This window comes from Vespa mandarinia, chromosome 1 (assembly GCF_050613455.1).
Source record: "Vespa mandarinia isolate Hongniang chromosome 1, ASM5061345v1, whole genome shotgun sequence".
NCBI lineage: Eukaryota > Metazoa > Arthropoda > Insecta > Hymenoptera > Vespidae > Vespa > Vespa mandarinia.
The window spans coordinates 20,280,058-20,301,839 of NC_140810.1; the positions used below are offsets into that span (position 1 = coordinate 20,280,058).

The 21,782-nt window shown below is 30.9% G+C and overlaps 3 protein-coding genes across 8 annotated transcripts in view; 1 reads left to right on the top strand and 2 right to left on the bottom strand.

Moving 5' to 3' along the window:
• The window catches only part of LOC118447502 (neuropeptide Y receptor type 1), a 59,127-nt gene extending 38,528 nt beyond the window's left edge, over positions 1 to 20,599 (top strand). The window contains exons 1-11 of one of the 5 annotated variants that reach the window (XM_035879508.2): positions 7,445 to 8,107; positions 9,056 to 9,159; positions 14,350 to 14,468; positions 15,439 to 15,641; positions 15,712 to 15,860; positions 16,604 to 16,725; positions 18,625 to 18,842; positions 19,192 to 19,292; positions 19,407 to 19,497; positions 19,578 to 19,708; positions 19,860 to 20,599. In XM_035879508.2, the coding sequence (XP_035735401.1) occupies positions 14,366 to 14,468; positions 15,439 to 15,641; positions 15,712 to 15,860; positions 16,604 to 16,725; positions 18,625 to 18,842; positions 19,192 to 19,292; positions 19,407 to 19,497; positions 19,578 to 19,708; positions 19,860 to 20,127 (1,386 nt within the window). In that variant the 5' untranslated portion in view covers positions 7,445 to 8,107; positions 9,056 to 9,159; positions 14,350 to 14,365 and the 3' untranslated portion in view covers positions 20,128 to 20,599. Of the gene's footprint in view, positions 1 to 7,444; positions 8,108 to 9,055; positions 9,160 to 14,349; positions 14,469 to 15,438; positions 15,642 to 15,711; positions 15,861 to 16,603; positions 16,726 to 18,624; positions 18,843 to 19,191; positions 19,293 to 19,406; positions 19,498 to 19,577; positions 19,709 to 19,859 lie in introns of those variants that run through there. The other 4 variants (XM_035879507.2, XM_035879510.2, XM_085660466.1 and 1 more) reach the window with 4 other exon arrangements.
• Positions 27 to 3,817, bottom strand: LOC118447506 (uncharacterized). Its single transcript, XM_035879518.2, has 4 exons — positions 3,666 to 3,817; positions 2,231 to 2,366; positions 457 to 619; positions 27 to 375 (listed from the first exon to the last, which is right to left on the bottom strand). Exons 1-4 carry the CDS (start codon positions 3,681 to 3,683, stop codon positions 27 to 29), a joined length of 666 nt encoding a protein of 221 aa, XP_035735411.1. The 5' UTR covers positions 3,684 to 3,817.
• A 164-nt stretch (positions 20,600 to 20,763) lies between the features above and the next one.
• Positions 20,764 to 21,751, bottom strand: ave (sterile alpha motif domain-containing protein aveugle). Of its 2 annotated transcripts, XM_035879522.2 has the most exons (4): positions 21,512 to 21,751; positions 21,268 to 21,381; positions 20,991 to 21,172; positions 20,764 to 20,897 (listed from the first exon to the last, which is right to left on the bottom strand). In XM_035879522.2, exons 1-3 carry the CDS (start codon positions 21,548 to 21,550, stop codon positions 20,996 to 20,998), a joined length of 330 nt encoding a protein of 109 aa, XP_035735415.1. In that variant the 5' UTR covers positions 21,551 to 21,751; the 3' UTR covers positions 20,764 to 20,897; positions 20,991 to 20,995. The 2 variants fall into 2 exon arrangements, with proteins under 2 accessions (XP_035735415.1, XP_085516634.1); XM_085660508.1 differs by having other exon boundaries at positions 20,862 to 21,172.
• Between the last annotated feature and the right edge of the window lie 31 nt (positions 21,752 to 21,782).

The window sequence follows — 21,782 nt, forward strand, 5'->3', positions numbered from 1 at the left end:
TACATATATATCAAATTCATAAACTTTTAGGAATAACCCCTATATCCGGAGGGATAGCCGGCATAATTACCATAACTGTTACTACTACTACTACTACTACGGTAACCATAAGGATCATAATTGTTTTTAATCCCATACGTAGAACCATAAGTTCCACCGTAACCACCGGAACCGTAATTTCCATATCCATCGAGTCCTTGACCATCGTAACGGCCATAACCACTATAACCACCATATCCAAGATAAGGATCATCGTAACCTCCAACTCCTAAGGTACCATATCCACCAATGTTCCCGTATCCACTGTAACCACCGGAACCACCGAAAGCACCATAATTATAATAAGGATTATATCTGTTCCCGTAATATCCATATCTAGAAAAGAAGAATTTCTCTGATTCTGTTATATCGATTAATTGGAAATTAAACGAATCTTTTTAACAAATGTATCCTCACCCAGTATGTCCACCTCCAATAACACCCCCAGGATTACCGATTGGATATCCCCTATATCCTGGTGTTAAATTCGTACCACGATATCCTGGTCCGTATATAGATACGGGATAACCTCCGTACCCTCCGTAGCCTGGCTGACCGTATTCTTTACCGATTAAGAATGCTGCAATTATATTATCATCTTAAAATAATCATAGGCATTTAAGCGACGTATAAATAATACTAGACACATAATTCGTAAAATATATAAAAATAATTAAAGCACGTGATACATCGCGTACGATTATTTTAATCTTTGATATTACTTCAAGCCTTTGCCTTATGATTTTAATTCGTAACCATTGTACGTCCCATAATCGACGAAAAAATCACATCGCTCGCAGAGACCGAAAACAATCACGTAAAATGATCACATCTTGAAGGAATCTAAGTCTCGTTGATTTTTTTTTATCTATTTTCATCGCTTATAACTTGATCTGCGTAACGATTCGTTTCCGTGACAATGACTTCCCAAAATATAATATTATCAAATATCGTATAAGGAAACATCTAACTTACTACAATTTTTATCTAACTGTTTTTTCATTCCACGAATCTGTCTATATTTCCAGATCTTCGGATAATTATTTGTCATTTTCCAAATCCATTCTTCCGATTGATGGCTAATATCTTCTTCATCTTCGTTATTATCTTCAATAATCGATCGTTTGAGAAGTTTCCTTTTAGGATATAATATATAATTATATTCACTATCATTATCAAATATTTGATTATTAGCCGTATATAAACAGTCGTCGGCATTTATTTTCCTTTTCGAAAACATTCCATATAAGAGCTTTATTAAATATATCTCAAAAAGAGTAATACTGTTAATTGCAAGTAAAGGAACAATGCAGTTTACACGTGCGAATGCAATCAAGTACTAATAATAAATCCAATAGCAAATAGTATTCAATGTAAGCGCATTTAAATCACAAACCTAATTCTTATACTTTTTCCTTATGTCTGTTGTACATTTTTATATTTAAATACGTAAAAAACATATCACTTGTTTCACACGATATCATCAGTCAAGGGGTTAAGGTCGTTCAATCGTAGACAATTGTGTGAACTTGGACGAGTAAAATGAACTTATACTATTGTTGAAATATATATATATCTATCTATCTATATATATATATATATATATATATATATATATATATAAATATCTATATATATAGATCTATATATATATAGATATATATAGATATATATATATATATGCATAGAAATGTGTTTACGGCGAATATTGACTATCTGTGTCGCTAACGTTCTCACGCTCTGAAACGTCGAACGGTTATTATCGTAAAAGGAAAAAGGTGGTACATGTAATCGGATGCTAATGTAACGTGTCTGTTGAAGGTCTTCTTATAAAATTATGCATAAATCTAACATGCTTCCAGTTCGCTCATTTGTCTAATCTTAGAATTAAATCATCAAGAATGAGTCAAAGGATTCCCAGTGTTATCTATTTATTTCTTCATAAACATTTTTATGATCGTAAGTCACTTTACTTAAAAAAAAACTTTTTATTATCGACTTTTCTAATGTAATTATCGAAATTGTCAAAGAAATAATGTTAAAATAAAAAATGAAATAATAAATGACTATTTCGTTTCCGATACTTTCAAAAATATAATGATACGTCCACGAATACGATGAAAATAATTAAAATGAAAGAACGTGATGTATCAGACGTAACATGGATGAAGTGGAATATATTGTTGCTTACTTCGATCACTGGCTGCTGTATCCAAGTCCTTCGTACCACTCGCGTCATTTACCGGCAAAAGTTTTGTCGATAATTTTGAGTTTGTCAGTTCTATAGCACTACTGCATAACACGACCAATCCAACGAGATACGTTACCTGCAAAAGCGAGGACGACTAATAATATTCTAGAATCTCATAAGACAGTCAGATCGTGTACCGTGAATCGCAGAGGTAATCATAATTGTATACTACTACACGTACATATAAGTATCTCTTTTGACAAGCAAAATATTAAATGTGATTATCATGCTCGTTATATATGTACGTATCATAACAATGTCAAGCACCGATGTAGAAATACGCGATTTTCAACGGTACGATATAAGAAAGAAGAAATGATAATGATTATTAGCACGCGAGTAATTCGGAAAGTAACTTTGAAAAGAAATAAATCCAAACAAGGACAAATTCCAAAAGTGTTCATTTTTTCTTTTTTTCTTTTCGATCGAAACATTTAAATTTAAAAGAGAAAAAATCAAAAGTAATAGAAAGTCTTACAATCGTTCAATAAATATTATCCATCTACAAATCTTAGAGATTTAATATCTTCGAACGATTTGCCACAGACTTTCGACAAATATTAGGTATAGAAGAAGAGAAAAAGATTCATTATCTGAAAAAGTAAATATTATCTATATATTATTTATATAAATATATTTTTTCTTGTTTTCGTTACTCTCACAGTTAACATACATTCCATATAGGCGTAGTATAATCTATGACCTAATTATATCATATCAATGTCTTGTCCTTTTTAAAGTTTTTCATAATCCAAAGATATTTGTATGCGTACGATTTAAAATATCACAAGAAATGAAAAAATCTTGGAAAATTTTAATTTAACTAACGTACCAACATAACAGCTCTTAAACGAAAATTAATTGACAATTCGATCGATGATCACATTCTTTTGGTCATTCATGAATTTTACGAGCATAATACATGGGATAGATCGAAATGCATATAAATTTTCCATCTAATCATTTCTGCTTCGAATGAATCGCAAATTAATGAACGTAATTAGGACGTTTTCAGCGTGTCAAGCATTCTTCTTTCAAACTGAGTTATTAGAAATCTTCACTTATATTCTTATATTATCTTCACGACATTTCTTCTTTACAAAGCCATTAGCTCGATCTTTCTTAACGACTCACTGAATATTTCAATTGAGTTCAATTGAAATATTCACATGAAATCACAATACAAAATTGAAAAGCTAACAAAAAAAAACCAATAAAAAAAATCTTGACAAATATTTGCTCGAAATTGTTCGTTGACGTTGTGAAAATATTGATAAAATATCGATCTTCGAGGGCAGATATCGAATGAAAAAAAAAAAAAAAAAAAAAAAAAAAAAGAAGAAGAAAAAAGGAAAGAAAAAATAAATCGACTTACAAGCAAAAAGGACTTCATTTTGCGACAAGAAGAAGCCTCAAGATAATAAAGGTTCGAATTTTAAAGTCGAGACGTGTAAATGCGTGTGAGGCGGTTCACGAATTGTAAGGCGATCTGTACGAATGACATCGCGTTGATCCTCTATATACGGGTTTTAACCATCAACTCCCCTCTCTTACGTTCTTTTTTTTTCCGAACGGAAATACTTGGAGTAGATGTTTGAAGTTGGATCTGAAGCAAAGAGCCGCCGTTGACAAGGCCGCGGACTGGGAATCTCTTGGCTTTCCACGCGACACGCCTGCTTAGAGGCGTGGAGCTGTCTTTACCTGTGGGAAATCGCATTACCCTGACGTTTCTTTCCTCCTGTCTACGCATTCATGCGTTTACCGTGCACACACCCGCATAAATGCGTATACATATATACGCAGTGATATCCTTCGGTTTTGACTGCGTCACCAAAGAACGGAGGACGCGAGATTGGTCTCTCGTCATCTTCGCCAAGTCGTGCCAACACACACGAAGTAGTTCAAGATCTTTCTTAACGAAATAGGGTTTACATTTCGATTATCTTTTGATTCATTATTACTCACACGCGAAGCATACTCTCATTTTATTTCTATGGTAATTATAAGAATATCGTTATTAATTCATTTTAGTCTATAAAATAGACATCCTCGATGAATTCTGCTACTTTCTTTTCTATCATTTTTCGAATAACTTAACTTTTCTCATTACCTAGCACGCATAATATAATTCTCGCAGGGAATAGATTTATCGCATCTATGCTAGCGAATAAGTTCAACAAAAATGCATTATGTATCTGTATAGGAAATAGCTTATTTCAAACTTTGATTTTTTATTAATCATCGAGTTAATGCTTTATCGGAACGAGCCAATACATTTAAAATCAACAATTTTTTCAACTTCCAAGACAATGTAGAATAACTCTGACTTTCCATATTTCTGACAGTTGCAATAACGATTTAAGTTATAATGACATTTTGAGGCGAGTTTGTACAAAACTTTATATGCACACAACGAGATATGAATATTGATGAGCAAAGCTCTCATTTGTAACGATCGAAATTAACGGTATCATGATTGTTGTTGATTCTAATTTCATAACTTCAGTTATGTCAGTCCTTCCGATAAGTACTTATACCTGACAAATTACATAAGGCCGCTTTCTATGTATTTAATAGATAACGAAGAAGAAAAAACATGTCTTTGGGTGTGACTTGTTGATTCTTTTTTTCATTCTCTTCTCGCAGTAAAAGATTATTTTTTAATCTTAAAAGTTAGAATTTAGCTTAGAATTTTTGCTAGAATTCGATGTTATTGTAAGAATTAAAGAAATCTTAATACATCATATTTGGATAGATTAACAATACGTTACTTGTGTACGTGTACACAAATGTGAATAATCGATAAACGGAATCGATAAACCGAAAATGATAGATTGCATGAATATGGAGACGAAACTAATTGTTTACCATCATTGATTAACATGTATTAATTATGAACTCGAACGTTAAAACCATGTAAAATAAATGTCCGTTTGTTTATCATTAATATATTGTTTTGGCACGATCTGTTAATTGGATTACTAACAAACAAAGAAAATCATTTTTAGAATTTGGAATTTCTGTCGGAAATTACGTTTGGAAAACGTCGGAAATTTGACAATACCGTATTGACAATACCGTACAGAAAAGACAAAAGCTGTGATATATCCGTGTCATCTCAGTGAGTAATTTCACTATGGAATATCGACTTTCGTTTTCCTTTTTTTTATATTCTTTTTGTCACGAAAAAAAATCGAACGAAAAGCAAAGATATGGAAAGAGAGAGAAAATAAAAGATAGATAGAAACAATTTCAGAATATTCAATCGTATATGAAAATCTGCATATGACATTAGATTATCATAGCAGTATTGTTTGATATTTTCTTCTTCTCTTCTACGACTATCGTTATTCACAACTATAGCTTAGACGCCTGTGGAACTGCAATCCGGCATACAGAAAAGTTTGCGTTTTTCCTGCTCTTTCACGATCGAACTTTCTTGTTAATAAAGATTCATAACATTTTAAAGATTTTATTTTTCTTGTTATTTTTATTTATTGTTTTATTCCTTTTTTTTTTAATTTCTTCTCAAATAAAAAATATAGCGATCCTTTTATTAACATACTCCGTCTTTAACGTTAATATTGCGAGTACAATGGTTGTTGACCGCTATATAAGGATCCAGAAAATGATGATGTCGTTAAAACATGAACGAAATGATTCCTAACGAAAAACAATTCGATCTGTTCGCTCGTTTGGAGATTATTTACCGCTGGTCATTATTATATTTGCAATCAATACGTTTTTAGACGTTCGTATTTTAGAAGAAGTTCGTAATCCTCAAAAATAACAAACACATTTTAATCGAATGCAAAACAATTTCATAATATAATTGTACTTCGTATGGAATCAAAGTTAAATAGATTATGATTGTTTTCATGAAAAATTTAATTATTTTTCTCCAATCGAGAATTCTTCTGCGCATTTTTCATATTCTGTAAATTTAACAGATACTCGAAACGATATCAATATCAGATAAATAAAAAATTATTTGCTATAGCAAATTAAATTTATTTTATTCCATTGAAGAAATTGAAAAACGTTCGTCCGTATTAATTAAACTTATATATCTCATTTTTCTTTTCCCTAGATTCCATTTCTCTTTACTCTAAAAAAGAAAAAAGAATTAAAGTTGATGAAGAATAAAGTGTATCCCGAGTATTTAATAAAATGTCATAGTCCATGCAAAATACAAGGCACTATTTACAAAAATATCGGCTTACGCATTTAGCTAGTAATCACTAAAGTAAAGTCACATGCGTTTTCCGGATTGTACGTCACTGGCGACAAAATGTCTAAGCTTGTAACGAGATAATTTTTTAACAGTAGGTGCGTATTAACGATAATACAAAAAAAAATATCGTTTTGTAAAGCGTGTCGCGAAAATAGCATTGTGATATTAATATAATTTCATTTGAGCTTACGCGCACTCCCTTGATTTTTTTTATACAAAAAATCAATTTTTCTTTTCTCCTGAAAGAGAAACGCACCTTTCAAGTGCTATTTCTGGCTCGTAATACGGGACGACAATTACAAATAAAATCAAGAGAAGCACGCTAAATGAACGCCTGCACTCTGATTTTTCGCATCGCAAAAAAGGCCGTAAAGGTGTGAAATCGGTAGACAATATCGGTACAAATGATTAGCATAGGAAATGTCGAAGTACATGACATTACTCGTCGTCTTCGTCGTTGTCTTTTAAACGTTTTTTTAACGATGTCTTTTTAACACTCGTGTCCTATTTCAATTTATAAATGTGCTGATCTGAAAGGAACAAATTAAATCGAATAAAAATTGGATGACGTTAATGTAAAATAAGTTAATAAAAATAATTATATTAATTAATGAAAAAGTCAATGAGATATGTGGGAAGCATTTCATTTGATAAAAACATAAATACATCGAACCGAGCTTGTTCTTCTCCCTACCCTTTGCCATGCTGCCTCCCTCCCGCCATGCTTCCCACTACCGACCTTTCAGTACCGGAGACGATAGTCCACGCAAAACGAGCCGCACTTGCTCGCGACTCCTCGACGAATGTGCACGTGCGTAAAACGTGCACGAGAAATCACGCTTTCCGTCTCTTTCTCCTTTCTCGTTTTTTTATTTCTCTCTCTCTCTCTCTCTCTCTCTCTCTCTCTCTCTCTCTCTCTCTCTCTCTCTTACGTACATTCACACTCTCTCTCTCTCCCCCTCTCTCTCCTGTCATTGTTATTCTCGAACGTGAGACCATTTTTTTTTCGTTATCAAAATATAATAAAAATAATAAGGAAAATCTTAAGTGAGAAAATAATGCCGAAGGATCTCCTGTGCATAAGTGTTTCACTGTGTATGAAAGAATTCCTTTTATTCTCTACAGAAGATGCAAGATAAAAAGATTTCTCAAGATTTTGTCGTATAATTAAGTTTATGTAGAAGATAGAAATCAAACATAAACAATAAGATCGACGCCTCGAGCGACCGTCATCGTAGGATCCAGAAAAGCCGAAAATAGACAATATGAACGATGAGTCGAATAAATTGCGCCTTCGGCAATTTCTCGATCCACCCTCGATGGAAGGGCAAAGACTTTTTTCTCGAGAATCGTCGAATTAATCGATCTTTCGAAAGGATCGATGAAAATGCGAAGGAAGATGTTTGCTTTTTCGGAGTGACTTTAAATTGAATTAAAAAAATGTACCTTAATGTCAGACGCCTATCGTTTTCGCTATTGTCTGTCATTAATCAAGGAACTTAATTACTAGTGGGATATTGAACCGCGGAAAGTGATTCTTCATCGGCTACGAAATCCATTGATTATCGGAAAGAAAGAACTTGGTGAGTTTTAATGAAATTATTATCCTACGTTCTTTCGATCTCTGACGGACTTTCGTAATATTCTCATTGGATAGATATCGTTTGGGCGTGACACTCTCTCCTTTGGAAATTAAAAAAAAAAAAAAAAAAAAAAAAAAAAAATTTCTTCGAGAGCTTAACTCGTTGGCTTTGTTTTTTTTCTTTTCATAAATGTTATCTCGTAGAAAATTTCATAGTATTTATCGGAGCTTGATTGAAACTGATTGTTTTCAGAAACAATGAACCTATTTTGGTTTACAATAGACTCAGGACACAAGAGAAACGTCCTGAGAATATCAAACAAATGACCAAAGTTCATTTGAGTACATGCAGATAATTAAAGAGAGACTTCGAATACGCGAAATGCATTTATGTAAACCGCAGGGCGACCATCTAAATACAAAATGAATTCTTGATTCGTAAATTGTCTGGATTCGAATGTAATCTTTATTCAAGATCGATGAAATGTTCGTTGACGTTTCTTCGTTACGTAGGACCGCGATATTTATATAAATATAGCAACAACATCAGATAAATATTTGTGAAATAGACAAAATCATTTAGTTATTTGCAAAACTCTAAACTCTATTTATTGTCACAATGATCGACCAATTATTTAACTATCCTATTCTACTATAGAAAATTGAAAACTTTAATCTCATTTTTTTATTCCATTTTTATTCATTTCTGCTTATACGATGTACTTTCTCTTTTTTATTTATTTTTTAATCTAAAGCAATTCCTTTTATAATGCGTTTTATTTCAAGATAAAATAAAAACAAAATTGCTTACTAGTAAGGATAACATTTTCAGACACGAATGATGCATCTCTTTGAAAATTCGAGAAGAGTAACGAGCCTTCTTCTTTCCAAAACAAATGTTACGATAACATTTATATCGACGCCGTTGGATAAAACATTTCTTTTTTAGTGCTACGGGGAAACAAGATACAAATATTAGTCCAACCGAGTTTTCTACCGTTCACTCGTATCGGCAGATGATCGTTTCGAAATAAACATCGATGAAATTGGCGCGTAAGTAACGACAGGATAGCCAAAAACTTTATTTCTAAACTCAAATTTCCTTTCTACAATCACATCGTCGTTAAACGATAAATAACATAATTACTGACATTCCAGAAGAGAGAGAAAGAGAGAAAGAGAGAGAGAGAGAGAGAGAGAGAGAGAGAGAGAGAGAGAGAGAGAGAGAGAGAGAAAGAATTTCAATGGTAGTATAAATAAATAAATTATACAATAGTTCGTCGATAATCGTTTATTTCCGAATAACAAATCAATCAAGTGAACATAAAATGTATTTTCAAAGCACATAACACACTCGTATGCACGATTATTCATAGACGGTAATTTTTACGCTCGATTAAAAATTCTATCAAACTGCTCGTTACAATTAATTAATTTCATGATCGAGAATAATTTATAGTAATATCCTTTATCTAATAGTATTTACAGGGCTGTACCTACTCGTTTTTCACGTTCTACTAATTTACAAAGAGACGAACAAATTTTTTTATTTTAATCTTATTTACGAATAATCGCATAAATGAGACATCTTTAGTACAATATATCCCATACAACGTGTTATGTATGTCACGGTTACATTACGATGACTTTTTTCTTATAACTGTCGTTCTAAAATATAATTTTTAATGGTTAGATCCAACAGTTAATTTAACACGACAAAATGAAATACGCTCGTACATTTTGACCATTGTACTATAATATCATACTATATATAATATCTGTACGTGACACACATATTACTAGTCTACGAAATTTCTTGGCTTCGAAACAAACGACCGTACTTAATGCATAAATGTACGAAGACTCAATGATGTCTATAACTTATAACAGCGGATTCTGTTCGAAATAGACAAGATAGTGTTGTATATCGATTCTATTAATATACCTAGAGCGTCCATACATAAACAGAAAAGCATAATAAAAGTCTTCGAACGTCGAAAAAGTCTAAATATTTTTATCAAATTTTATCTTACTCTTTTTTATTTCGGATCTTATGTGTTTGTATGTTATAATTGTTTTTTTTTTCTATTTTTTTTTTTTTTTTTTTTTAATAGAAGTTCTATTTAGAAGAGTAGAAATCATAAAAGAAAAGAAATTCTATTTAGAAGGGTAGAAATCATAAACTAATAAAAAGTGAAGAGTATGCAAACGTGTTGTAGGAAGAAGCGATTGTATAGATAATAGAAAATATTGAAAAGTTTTACACTCGGCACAAAATATTGAACAATAATGTTAGAACACGATTTAAATATTTAAAAAAAAAAAAAAAAGAAGATATACTTCTATCATTATTCCCTCCATCGTTATATTTTGTCGTGACAGTCCTTCGTGTATATATATATATATTGATCGAATAGCATACATATGATACGTATATCATGCACTTACGATCCAATCATACATCGTCCTCTACACAGGCCGTGAGTTTTATAAATTGAACGAAATAAATCGAATAAAAAAAGAATGCGTTAAATCAAGTAGGAGATTGTTCGCAGCCACTTGAGAATAAATGAAATTCATCAAATTTTTTTAAGCCAGAGTGTTTTTCTTTTATTCTTTGTTTTTCTTTTTTTTTTTTTTATCGTAATTAGAAAAAAATCATTTTACACAAGGCAAGTAGATAAGACGATAGAAATATTTCTTATTAATTTTAATTAGGCACGCATGTTCGTACATTAGAAAAAAATAGCATAAAAGGAGTATGATTGTAAAAAACATATAAGTACGAATACGATCATAAATAATACTTGTCACCGAAACCCACTCAATAATCGATGGTTTGTCGTAAGCAGATATTTTCCACGATTCATTTTCTGTACACGTTATGTTGTGATTTCAAATCACTAACACGAATTCGCTGTAAAATGTCATTTTATTTTCGATGATTGATAGTACCTATATCCAAAAAAATACATATATAAGTGAGATTAAAAGCGTGTAAAAAAAAATACGTAAATATCGAATGCATGTGAAATAAGTGTTTTTTTTTTCTTCTTCAAAAAATCACCATCATTTTATATAATTTCTCAACATATTTTTGACGTATACTTTTGCTCACAGTACGATCTTCATCCGCATTATTGATTCTTTGATAAAAGATTATTCTTTTGTTAATCACGCATAACATGAAATACATTCAAAAGGATATTCTCATAGTAAACAAAAAGATTATCTTTTTATATATCAATCTATATATATATATATATATATATATATATATACATATATACGTTATAATTATGGAAATTAATCAGTAAAATTAAAATATATATATACATAGGGTATTTCGCTTAATACTCTATTTTGTATAACCGCAATCGTACAAAGGAACCATAATCATACTTTTAGCACTTTGTACTCTAAAGGCCCTATGCAATGAAAAAAGGATAGTCCATGAAATATTCTTTATAAATCGAGCTATGGATTTAACTTGCGAAATAAAAGAAACGATGTTACACTTTATCATAGAGAGAAAGAGAGAGGGAGAGAGGGAGACATTTTGTTTGTCGTATACCAACGATAACGTCTGTCATATATAATATTCGCGAGTTAAATAGAGCTACGCTTAAAGAATATTTAATCGATGTAAGAAACAAGATCTTAATCAAGCTAAGAACATGCTTCTGAAGGGATTACGAAATTATAATTAAGAAGAAATTCATTTCGTTAAAACACGAAAGGGTTCATCAAATATTTGAATAAGGATATTAAGGTTTAATGATTTTCACGATTAAAATTTCTATTTGTTTCTCTTCTATGTTTTTCTTTTTTCTTTTTTTATTAAATATAAATATTTACATATCGTATTTTAATAAAAAAAAAATTGCTACGAAAATTTTTCGAGCGACTTTAAAAGATTCGAGCTTTTGATCAAGCGCGCAATATTGTCCGTGCAAACAGTGACGGAAGGCATTCGTGCATACGCGCTAAATCTACTTTGTCTTTTATATATCTATGATTTCGCCGGCTCTACGGGTCGCACCACTAATATCTCGCAAATGTTTACTCACAGTAGATTCTTCGGTTCGCGTGCTCTTCTTCGTTTGCTTCTTCGAATGAAAAACATTATATAAGAGAGAAGAAATTTACTAGACTCTCTTAAAGATATCGACAGTTGAGCAGCACATCAAGACCAAATGTACCAAGTTTATCGATAATATCACTAACAGGTATCATCAATCAAATATGCACTTTCAAGCCTCCTAATGATAGGCCATACAGGTTGGAAGCATGTAAGAATATATTGCCTATCGTCAGGGACTTAAGAAGTTTTTGATAGATGACTCTTGCTATCGCTATTATCAAGAAAATATGGAATGTTGCCAAACGTTTGAAGTTTTCGTCAATATGGTAAACCATATTGTAGGAAACTAGTTGGTATATACCGGTGTTGTGTCCTTCAACTGATGTAATCGAGTTATCGCGTATAAAGTGCATACGCGAGGCCAAGGAAGCATTGCAGTAACGAGACATTGTCGTTGCTCCGCACGTTAACGCTCCAAGCGTTAGAACGCGTAATTCCCTTCTATTCCCTGCATACATTTTGTTTAATACGGTCCATCGATAGCGCTCGTTTTTCATTGCGAACAATCACTTTTATAAGATGATAGATCATTTAATAAATCCAACAGGATGTATATTTTATTACATATATATATTAACTAATTTTACACTTTGTGATTACGAGAAAGCATAAAACGTGTTTAACTTATTTAAATTTATCTTTCGAAAGTAAGAGTAAATTATTATAATTAAAACATAATCGAGATTGTAATTAATTATCTCAAAGATCAACATATAATGCATACAAACAATTTAGTGTTTATGATATATGATTATGACATATCTACATGAAATATATGTACATTTACGTATCACAAGTATCCAAAAATACGTCGTTTGACATATGAAAAAAGATCAAAGGATGTATCTTCTTATTAAAGAGATTCGCCGGACTTGAAAAAATTTACGTTTCAAAAAATATGTTAACAATCATGATATCGACAGTATCTTTGGAAAAACTGATTGTCTGGCATCTTATTGAACACAATACAATCGCAAACGTGCACATCATGAAGATGTAACCCTAAGCTTAGGCTACGTCTAAGCTTTGAACAAGTAACAACCCACAAGGGAATATACATTGAACGCTTTCGGATTGAATTCCACGTTAGTTCCAAAGCGAAGGTAGACACATTGATGCTTCTAAGTAAATTGCTATATATGGCTATTGACAATAGCACTACTCAATACTCATGAAAGCAAATATAGATATTTTTTAAATATACATATATATATATATATCCTTCTTTTTTATTTTACGTTAAATAATATGAAACCATAATACATGTATAGATAGAAATAAACGGAATGAAAAAGTTAAAAGCTTCGTTTAAATAACTAAATCTACAAAGTTACTTACAACATTTAAGCAAACCTAAAAAAAATTTCCCACAACGCGTTTTTCCAATTTCTCATCAGAGAAAAAGAAAATGAGAAAGAGAGAAAAAGAACATTTTAACAGGCCTTCGATTAATCGCATCGATTTTACTTTCCCTGTCATTTCCTTCCCTTTATTAAAAATAACTCTCTTTTGGTCGACATTCGAATTATAAAAACGATTTCCACGACTACTGTCTTTGGTGTTTCTTTTTTTTTTCTTTCCATACGTTTTTGACGTCGACATATTAATAGCGAAAATGAGAATATATATTTCTGATTTACTTATAAGTAAAATTTATAAAACTTAATGATCATTAAACGAGAAAAAAAAATTTTCCCTATTAAAAATAAACGATAACGAATGTACGACAATTAATTTTCTTTTCTAGTAAAGCAAAAAATTGTAATTAAATTCATTCGTCCTGCACAGTCCTGTTTAAACGTTATAAAAGAAACTATAGCACAATATAGATATTTTATAACATCGCATTCATAGAAACATATCAAAAGTAATATTTTAACTACGATTTCTTTCATGGCTCGAAAATCAAATCGTATTGTAAAATTCGTCTATAAAACGAAAATAATAAAAACGTATACAGGTACTCTTTTTCTATCTATTCTCGTTAATTATTTTCAAAATTCACATTAATTTTCACGGAGCTTAATGAATTGGATCGTTAAAAATTTAAGTCCGATTTATTAAATTCAAAAATTATATTATATTAATATGTGTTTTAGATTTCGCCTTTGCAGGATGAACGATTCGTGGCTGTCGTATGAGGATCTCGAGGATTGGTCGTCCACGTTAAACAATAGCTTTTGGATCAACAAAAACGGATCCTACGGCGAAAACGATGGTATGGAGTTTCAAGCACGATTTTCTTCGTAAAATAAAAGAAAACAAATAGCCCGACGATAGAACAGACGAAAGAACCTTTGCTTATTTAAGGCATGTTTTTTATGGAATGTGATTTTTTATGTTTCCATTTCATCGAATATAAAATTCCATCTAATATATTTCGAGATATAAGCACGAAAACATCGAGAAGAAACACAAATGTCACTTTTCTTTATGGTCGATCACCGAAAACAGATGTTTCGATACGATCAGTTTATGTCCGATTCTTTAGTGATGGATGACAGACATATATATATATAAATATACAGGGTGATAAAAAATGAACGCATTCGAACTGTATCAAAGGAGAGAATACTTGAAAAGAATTCAATTCAATGCTATTTATTTCATTCGACTATTACGAAAATTGCGAGATAGAGAGGTGGTTCTTATTTTTGATATATTTATAATGATCTTTATCATCCTCCAACGTCCAAATGCATCCGTATTTTTACACCCTGTATTATTAATTATTTATACTATTTACATAAGATTAAGAAAAACAATGTAACCATTTAATTTGAAATTTGATATTTGGGTTTACAATACTCGGAAGGTACTCAAAATCCCTTAAGTCTAAGATAGCTGGCACGTATTTTTGATAAAAGGGTTCATAAAATGGAACGGAGGAATAAATATATACATATGTATATACATATAGGTATATACATATGTATAAAAGTATTACAAGCAAATGATATTGAATCTTTTTGCATAACGAGAAAATAGAAAGTATTTCGAGCAAAATATTCTCTTGAAGAGTAAAGTATTACAAGTTGGGTAAATTTATTTTATAAGTTACTCAATGGATATGTATTTAAATGAACTCTGTCTGATGAAAGGTTAGAAACACGAAACTATTGGATACTCGAATTATGTGGGCTCGAATTTGACCTTATATTTGTGCACGTTGATTTATTCATTTCCAGAAGATCTATACGATGTGCCGACTAGCGTGACGGTTATCCTCAGTATTTGTTACGGAAGTATATCGGTTCTGGCAATCGTTGGAAATTCTCTCGTAATGTGGGTTGTCACGACAACACGGCGAATGCAAAACATGACGAATTTCTTCATCGCCAATCTCGCTTTAGCTGACATTATTATCGGTCTCTTCGTCATTCCATTTCAGGTAGTTAACATATTTTATTTATATACTTTATATATTCAATATCATTCTTCACATTCTTTTTTCTTCCAAGTTTCAAGCAGCCTTGTTGCAGAGATGGAATCTTCCGCATTTTATGTGCGCCTTCTGTCCCTTCGTTCGTATACTTTGCGTGAACGTATCTGTATTCACGCTCACAGCGATCGCGGTCGATAGGCATCGTGCCATCCTCAAACCACTCAGGTGAGAGATCGTCAAAATAAATGATTATACATCAAAAATGATTAATATCTACGGCTGTGTTGTCTTTAAAAAGTTCTTTATTTTCTTAACTAATGTCCACATTAATTTTTATATATATATAAAGTTGATGTTTTAAATGATGCGGGTGATTTTAAATGGCCTTTCAAATTTAAAATAAAATAAAGAGAGAAATACGAATAGAAAATATGTAAAGATATGGAGAAAATACAGGAAAATAGAACACCATACCGTTTTATCTTGAAAATTTCTTTTCATCTTGAGAAAACGGTTTTCCAAAAAAACAATGATATCAATTTATGAAAGATTTATATACAAAACAATAATGGAGTTATTGATAAAACTAAATAAAGTCCAAAGCTATGTTGAGAAATCGACTGAACAAAACTCGGTTATCTCGTTGTTAAACTCGTTAGGGTGATGCACTCGATCGTGCCGCGAAAGTTAAACAAAGTTCGCTGGAAGGGTAACACGTAGGTAATCTCGTTTGCGTCGTCAACTTTCTTAAAAAATATTTTTACAATTTCTCGCAAATATATATTTTTGACATTTCTTTTCTTCATTATTTTATTATAAAGAAAAGAAAGTTTAGGACTCGAAATTCTTAGATGAAATAAACATTATATACGCGAAAAAATAAAAGATCTATTTAAGTTTGACGTTCTCAAGATGTAAACTTTTCTTTTTTTTAATCTTAATACATTAATCACATTAATTATTGACAGTGCTAGTCCGACGAAACTGAAAGCAAGAATCATCATAGCAGGAATTTGGATGCTGGCTACAGCTTTAGCGACACCAATGGCACTTGCGCTCAGAGTGATTATGATACCAGAAAATATGACTAGTAAGAGAACTCATAATTTTTATATTTTCTTCTATCGATCGTGAATTAATTTACATATTAACGCGAACATCGATTTATGATTATCAAAAGTTTAAAAATTGAACGCCTCGAAATAATAACAAACATTAATGCTCCGATCGACCTCGATAAAATCGTAGTGCTTCACTCGATTTAGGTTGCAGATGATTTTTCTTTAATGCTCGGTGTAAACTCTTAATCGGTCTATCGGTGCGAAGATGCACCGAGATATCGCGACATGAAAGGTACCGCAATATGTCCTGAAAAAACAATTCATAAGGAATCCAAACGGTATCATTTGCTGACCACTATTACGCGCCACACGTACGTTCCTGTTTATTTGTATTCCATTCTAATTTTAAATTTATTTTTCACCATGGGTTAACGAGAGTCCATCTGGCATTGAATACATACGATTTCATCTTCCTAACAATAACATCCGGACTATCGATCTAGTATACGAGCTAATTTATAGATAATGAACAATCAGAACATTATTTTCTATCGATTCGACTACAATAATATAAAAGGATGATCACGGAAATTGTCATGGAAAAAAAAAACAAATTGGATATCGAGTATACTCTTCGTTCATAATAACTTTCTACTAATCCAACCAATTTACGAGAGGACAATCGATCACTACTCGAGTCCTCGAACAACCTCAAAGAGACTAAGTACATATGTACATTACTATTGCGGTGTTCCCGTTCGATTTATTGACGAATCGCTTGTAGAAAATGCCGAGAGAGCGCTTTTTATATTTTCCACGAAAATACAAGGAACAAATCGATCTTGTACTATGAATTTATGACAGAAGAGAATGCAAGCTCATTAGGAGAACAGGTCGATTTTCTCTATGCATTGAGATTTGAACTTGTGCTAAATTAGAAGACCGTCAGAAATTGTTCTTTTAATCGGTCGCATCGAGTATGTCTTTTTCATTCCCCGATAAAAATGAACAAATAAAAAAGAAAGCTCAAATATTTGATTTAACTTTTAAAAATATCCTTCTCGTAATTCCCCGTTAATTGTCTCGTAAAAACAATAGTCTTATTTCCATCCACGTAACATCTATTAAAGAGAGAAGTGTGTGCCATGAATATCGCTCATAAAAACTGACTCCACCTTTTATGCGTAGAAGACGTCAACGAATCTACGTACATACCGCACCTTTCCTCTCTTTTTTCTAACTACTTTCTCCCTCTCTCTCTCTCTCTCTCTCTCTCTCTCTCTCTCTCTATCTATCTATCTATCCATCTATCTCTATCCATATATCTGTCTATCTATTTATTTTTATTTTAATTATGAAGCACTCTTTTAATTATGTTACAGAACATCGAGAAAAATAATGAAAAAAATAATGAAAGAGATATATATATATATAAAGAAAGAGAGAGAGAGAGATATATATAAAGAGAAATTATACATGTTTACTAGATTTTTCCAGCTTACAATGGAATAAATAACATACGCAGGATATAAGTAATATGTAAGAAAAGTATAACGCAAGGAAAATTTTGAAAGGTAGTCTGTAATACCGATAGAATATCGCATTGCGTAACAAGATCATGTTGTCCTTAAAAGCTCCATTTAAAGGTATCGAGTTGATCCTAATATCATTGTAATAACTACCGTGAAAGATCATGGTTTCCCTACGTATCACATTGTCAGCTACATCAAAATCGAAAAATACTTTTTTTAAGGCAAGATTATATCCTAATAGACTGATCTCGAAGACACAATACATTTCAGCAAAATTTTCTATCGGACTATAGCTATATTTCGAAAGATAGCCAAATCTTAAATCGATCAAAAGAAGGATAAAAATAATAAATAATAAATCGATATTTTATTAACGTCTTATTTCGATATTTTCAGGTGGACGTTATCATTTGAAACCGTTCTGCCATAATGAAAACATGTCGGAAAATTCGATGCTAACGTATCGAGCATTATTGGTTTTCCTACAATACATGACACCTCTTTCAATAATATCCGTCGTGTATGCTAGAATGGCTAGGACACTTTGGGGCAGTAGAGCGCCTGGAAATGCAGAAGATTCGCGTGATGCTGCTTTTATGAAAAATAAAAAAAAGGTATTCACGCTTTTATACGTACGTATCTATCTACAAATTGAATTTTATGTACAATATGAAATATCGAGTATCTTGAAGATTCTCAATGCTATATAATTAATTTGTCCATTTATTGCATTAATTTGTTAAGCATCGCGCCTGAACATAGATAACGCTCCATACTTCGTCGATAATATAGCCATTGAATGATATATAATGGGTACATTTTTCTAAATCCCTTATGATAAGAAAGAGAAATTTGCTACATTATCGATACATGGAACATTACCGACCTCCAGATTTGTGCTTAACAAAGGAAAAAGAAAAATTGTTTTTCATAAAAAAACTTTTTTTTTTATAATAAACGCAGGTTATCAAAATGTTGGTAATTGTCGTCGTATTATTCGCGATATGCTGGTTACCATTACAATCGTACAACGTACTGGAATACACTTATTCAGAAGTAAATCAGTGAGTAAATTGTTTTTCCAAATCTTTTTTAAATACCAACTGTATATAAAACTTAATTAATTTTTATAATATACACTGATACATATATTTTTCATAAAATATAGTTTATTGCAGATATCAATACATAAACATTATATGGTTCTGTTGCGATTGGCTAGCCATGTCGAATAGTTGCTGCAATCCATTCGTTTATGGTATATACAATGTAAGTCATTAATCTTAATTCACATTATGGATAATGAATTATGGAAATGACCGTTGTCATTATTTAAAAAATGATTATAGGAAAAATTTAAGCGGGAATTTCAACAGAGATGCCCATTTCGATCTCGAAAATTACCCATGAGTCCACCGACCGACAGTATGGATCTCGATAAGACGCAAAGTACACGAGCATCCATTAGGTACATTCTCAGGTGCTTTTCTCATATTATAAAATCTCGTTACTATTATTAAAAATGAAAAAAAAATAATAAATAAATATTAAATTGAAAAATTCAATTGTAAAATCATTGTTCAGGATTTTTAGAGGAAATATTATTTAGTAATCGTTGAACTATTGTCCAGATATGATTGGCGACGAGCAGGTTCCAGTGGTTATCCGTCTTTCTATAGAGGTGTACCAATGCGAGAATCATCCAAAATAACCATTAACAGCAACAACGAATCTATTACTCGACAAACAAATATATCAACACGTTGGTCTCGCAACGAACAAAAAAATCAATGCTGTCCTGATAAAAGATCACCGAGCAAAGCAATGGAACTTTACGTCTTCTCCTCTGGCAGACACAAACATACGAAAAGTATCGGTACAGAAGAATTGTGTCTTTAATATAAAATAATCATAAAGAGATCTTAGCGTCCACGATCCATTCTTTGGATCGATTTTGTTTAGCATATTATTATAAAACTGAACGGAACGAATTTACGATGAATTTCGTCAAAGAACTATATTCAAAGTTCGCATTATTTTTTTCTTTGTCATAGCTCGTTAAAAATAATATAACGAAGCATTCCTTTTGATTATTCCAAGCGGAAATTAAACTACTTTTACTATTTAAGAAAATTTTACAAATTTTATTTGAAATTTTAAATTAAGTCATTTATATAAGATAAATTTGCAAGTATTTTACATATTAAATAACTTTCTCAAATTAAAACTGAGCCAAATATTTTCTATAAATATAATAACGTGAAATGACATAAAGTATTGGAACACCGTATAAATTATATTCATAAATTACATTCATAAATAAATTTTAAATTATAATTTTTCAAAGCACATGATCTTAATGTAAAATAATGAAAAATAGGGTAATATTGATTTTAATAAATGATTTAAAATGCAAATAAATTTATATATGATATCATGGTCATCAATGAGAATCAAATTATACATATGCTCGTACTAATAATGAGCGGATAGAATGTAAACATAAAAATAAATTAAATAAGTGGTACGCTACTAAAGTATTTCTGAACTATTTCTAGTCAATAAATGTACAGAAAAATAAAAGTAATAAAATCAACCAGACTTTAAAAAATCCCTTCTACAAACTCGTGCGTAGAAAAACCATATTATTTTATATTTGTATATATCATCTATTAAAAAATATAACTATATCATTTCTAAACATGTATTAAAAATACAGCAAGTCATAATTTTATATAATCATAAAATTTAAATAGAAATACCTATTTTAATCAAAATTCACATTGTTGCGACGCTCTATGTCTCTAATTTCTAACATGTCAGTCTTAAGATGCAGCTTCATAATCTCTCTCCATATATCCATTCTATGTTGCTCATTATCAATTCCAAGCCTTAATAAAATATTTTCATTTATTCTTAAAAGTACTCTTCCAGTAATATCATGCTTTGAAGAAAGATAAAAATAAATAAGATACATTACAAACATATAGATTTAATAATACCATATTTTTCCAACAAAAAATTATATTTCATACTTACATAAAGAAATTTTTCATGATATAATTGATAATAGTCACTGCAATGTCTCCGTAACCATTTCTGGACATCTAAAACATTCCATAAATACACTGGTCTAGGTCGGGCTGTTTTAATCTAAAATAAAATAAAATATAAATATATATATATATATATATATATATATATATATTAGTACATTTTAATATAATTAAGTTCAAATCTTGTTGTTTAACACAACTATAAACATTAATTAGCTTAAACTTACTTTTGGCTTATTTGTAGAATTAACAGTTTCTTCTACCATTGTAATAGCAAAACTTTAATATTTGCTCAATGATCTAATTTATCCATTCCATAAACAAATAGAAAAAATTTTAAAATATACTTATCACAGTTTTATTTTGTTAATCTTTTAAAAAATAATCATCAATTAATTAAAAAAATGTCATAGTGAAATTGATCTTAACTAATAAGCATAGATTAAACTTATTCAAACTTCAAAGAAGATTGGCATCTTTTCATTTGCTGATATAAAC

Coding starts and splice junctions, on each gene's coding strand:
- LOC118447506 (XM_035879518.2), bottom strand. Junction 620..2,230: donor TACAGCAGCCAGTGATCGAA/GTAAGCAACAAT, acceptor ATATAATTGCAG/CATTCTTAATCGGTAAAGAA. Junction 376..456: donor ATTGGAGGTGGACATACTGG/GTGAGGATACAT, acceptor CTTCTTTTCTAG/ATATGGATATTACGGGAACA.
- ave (XM_035879522.2), bottom strand. CDS start 21,550: ATGGTAGAAGAAACTGTTAATTCTACAAATAAGCCAAAA. Junction 21,382..21,511: donor ATTCTACAAATAAGCCAAAA/GTAAGTTTAAGC, acceptor ATTTTATTTTAG/ATTAAAACAGCCCGACCTAG. Junction 21,173..21,267: donor ATCATGAAAAATTTCTTTAT/GTAAGTATGAAA, acceptor CTTTCTTCAAAG/CATGATATTACTGGAAGAGT.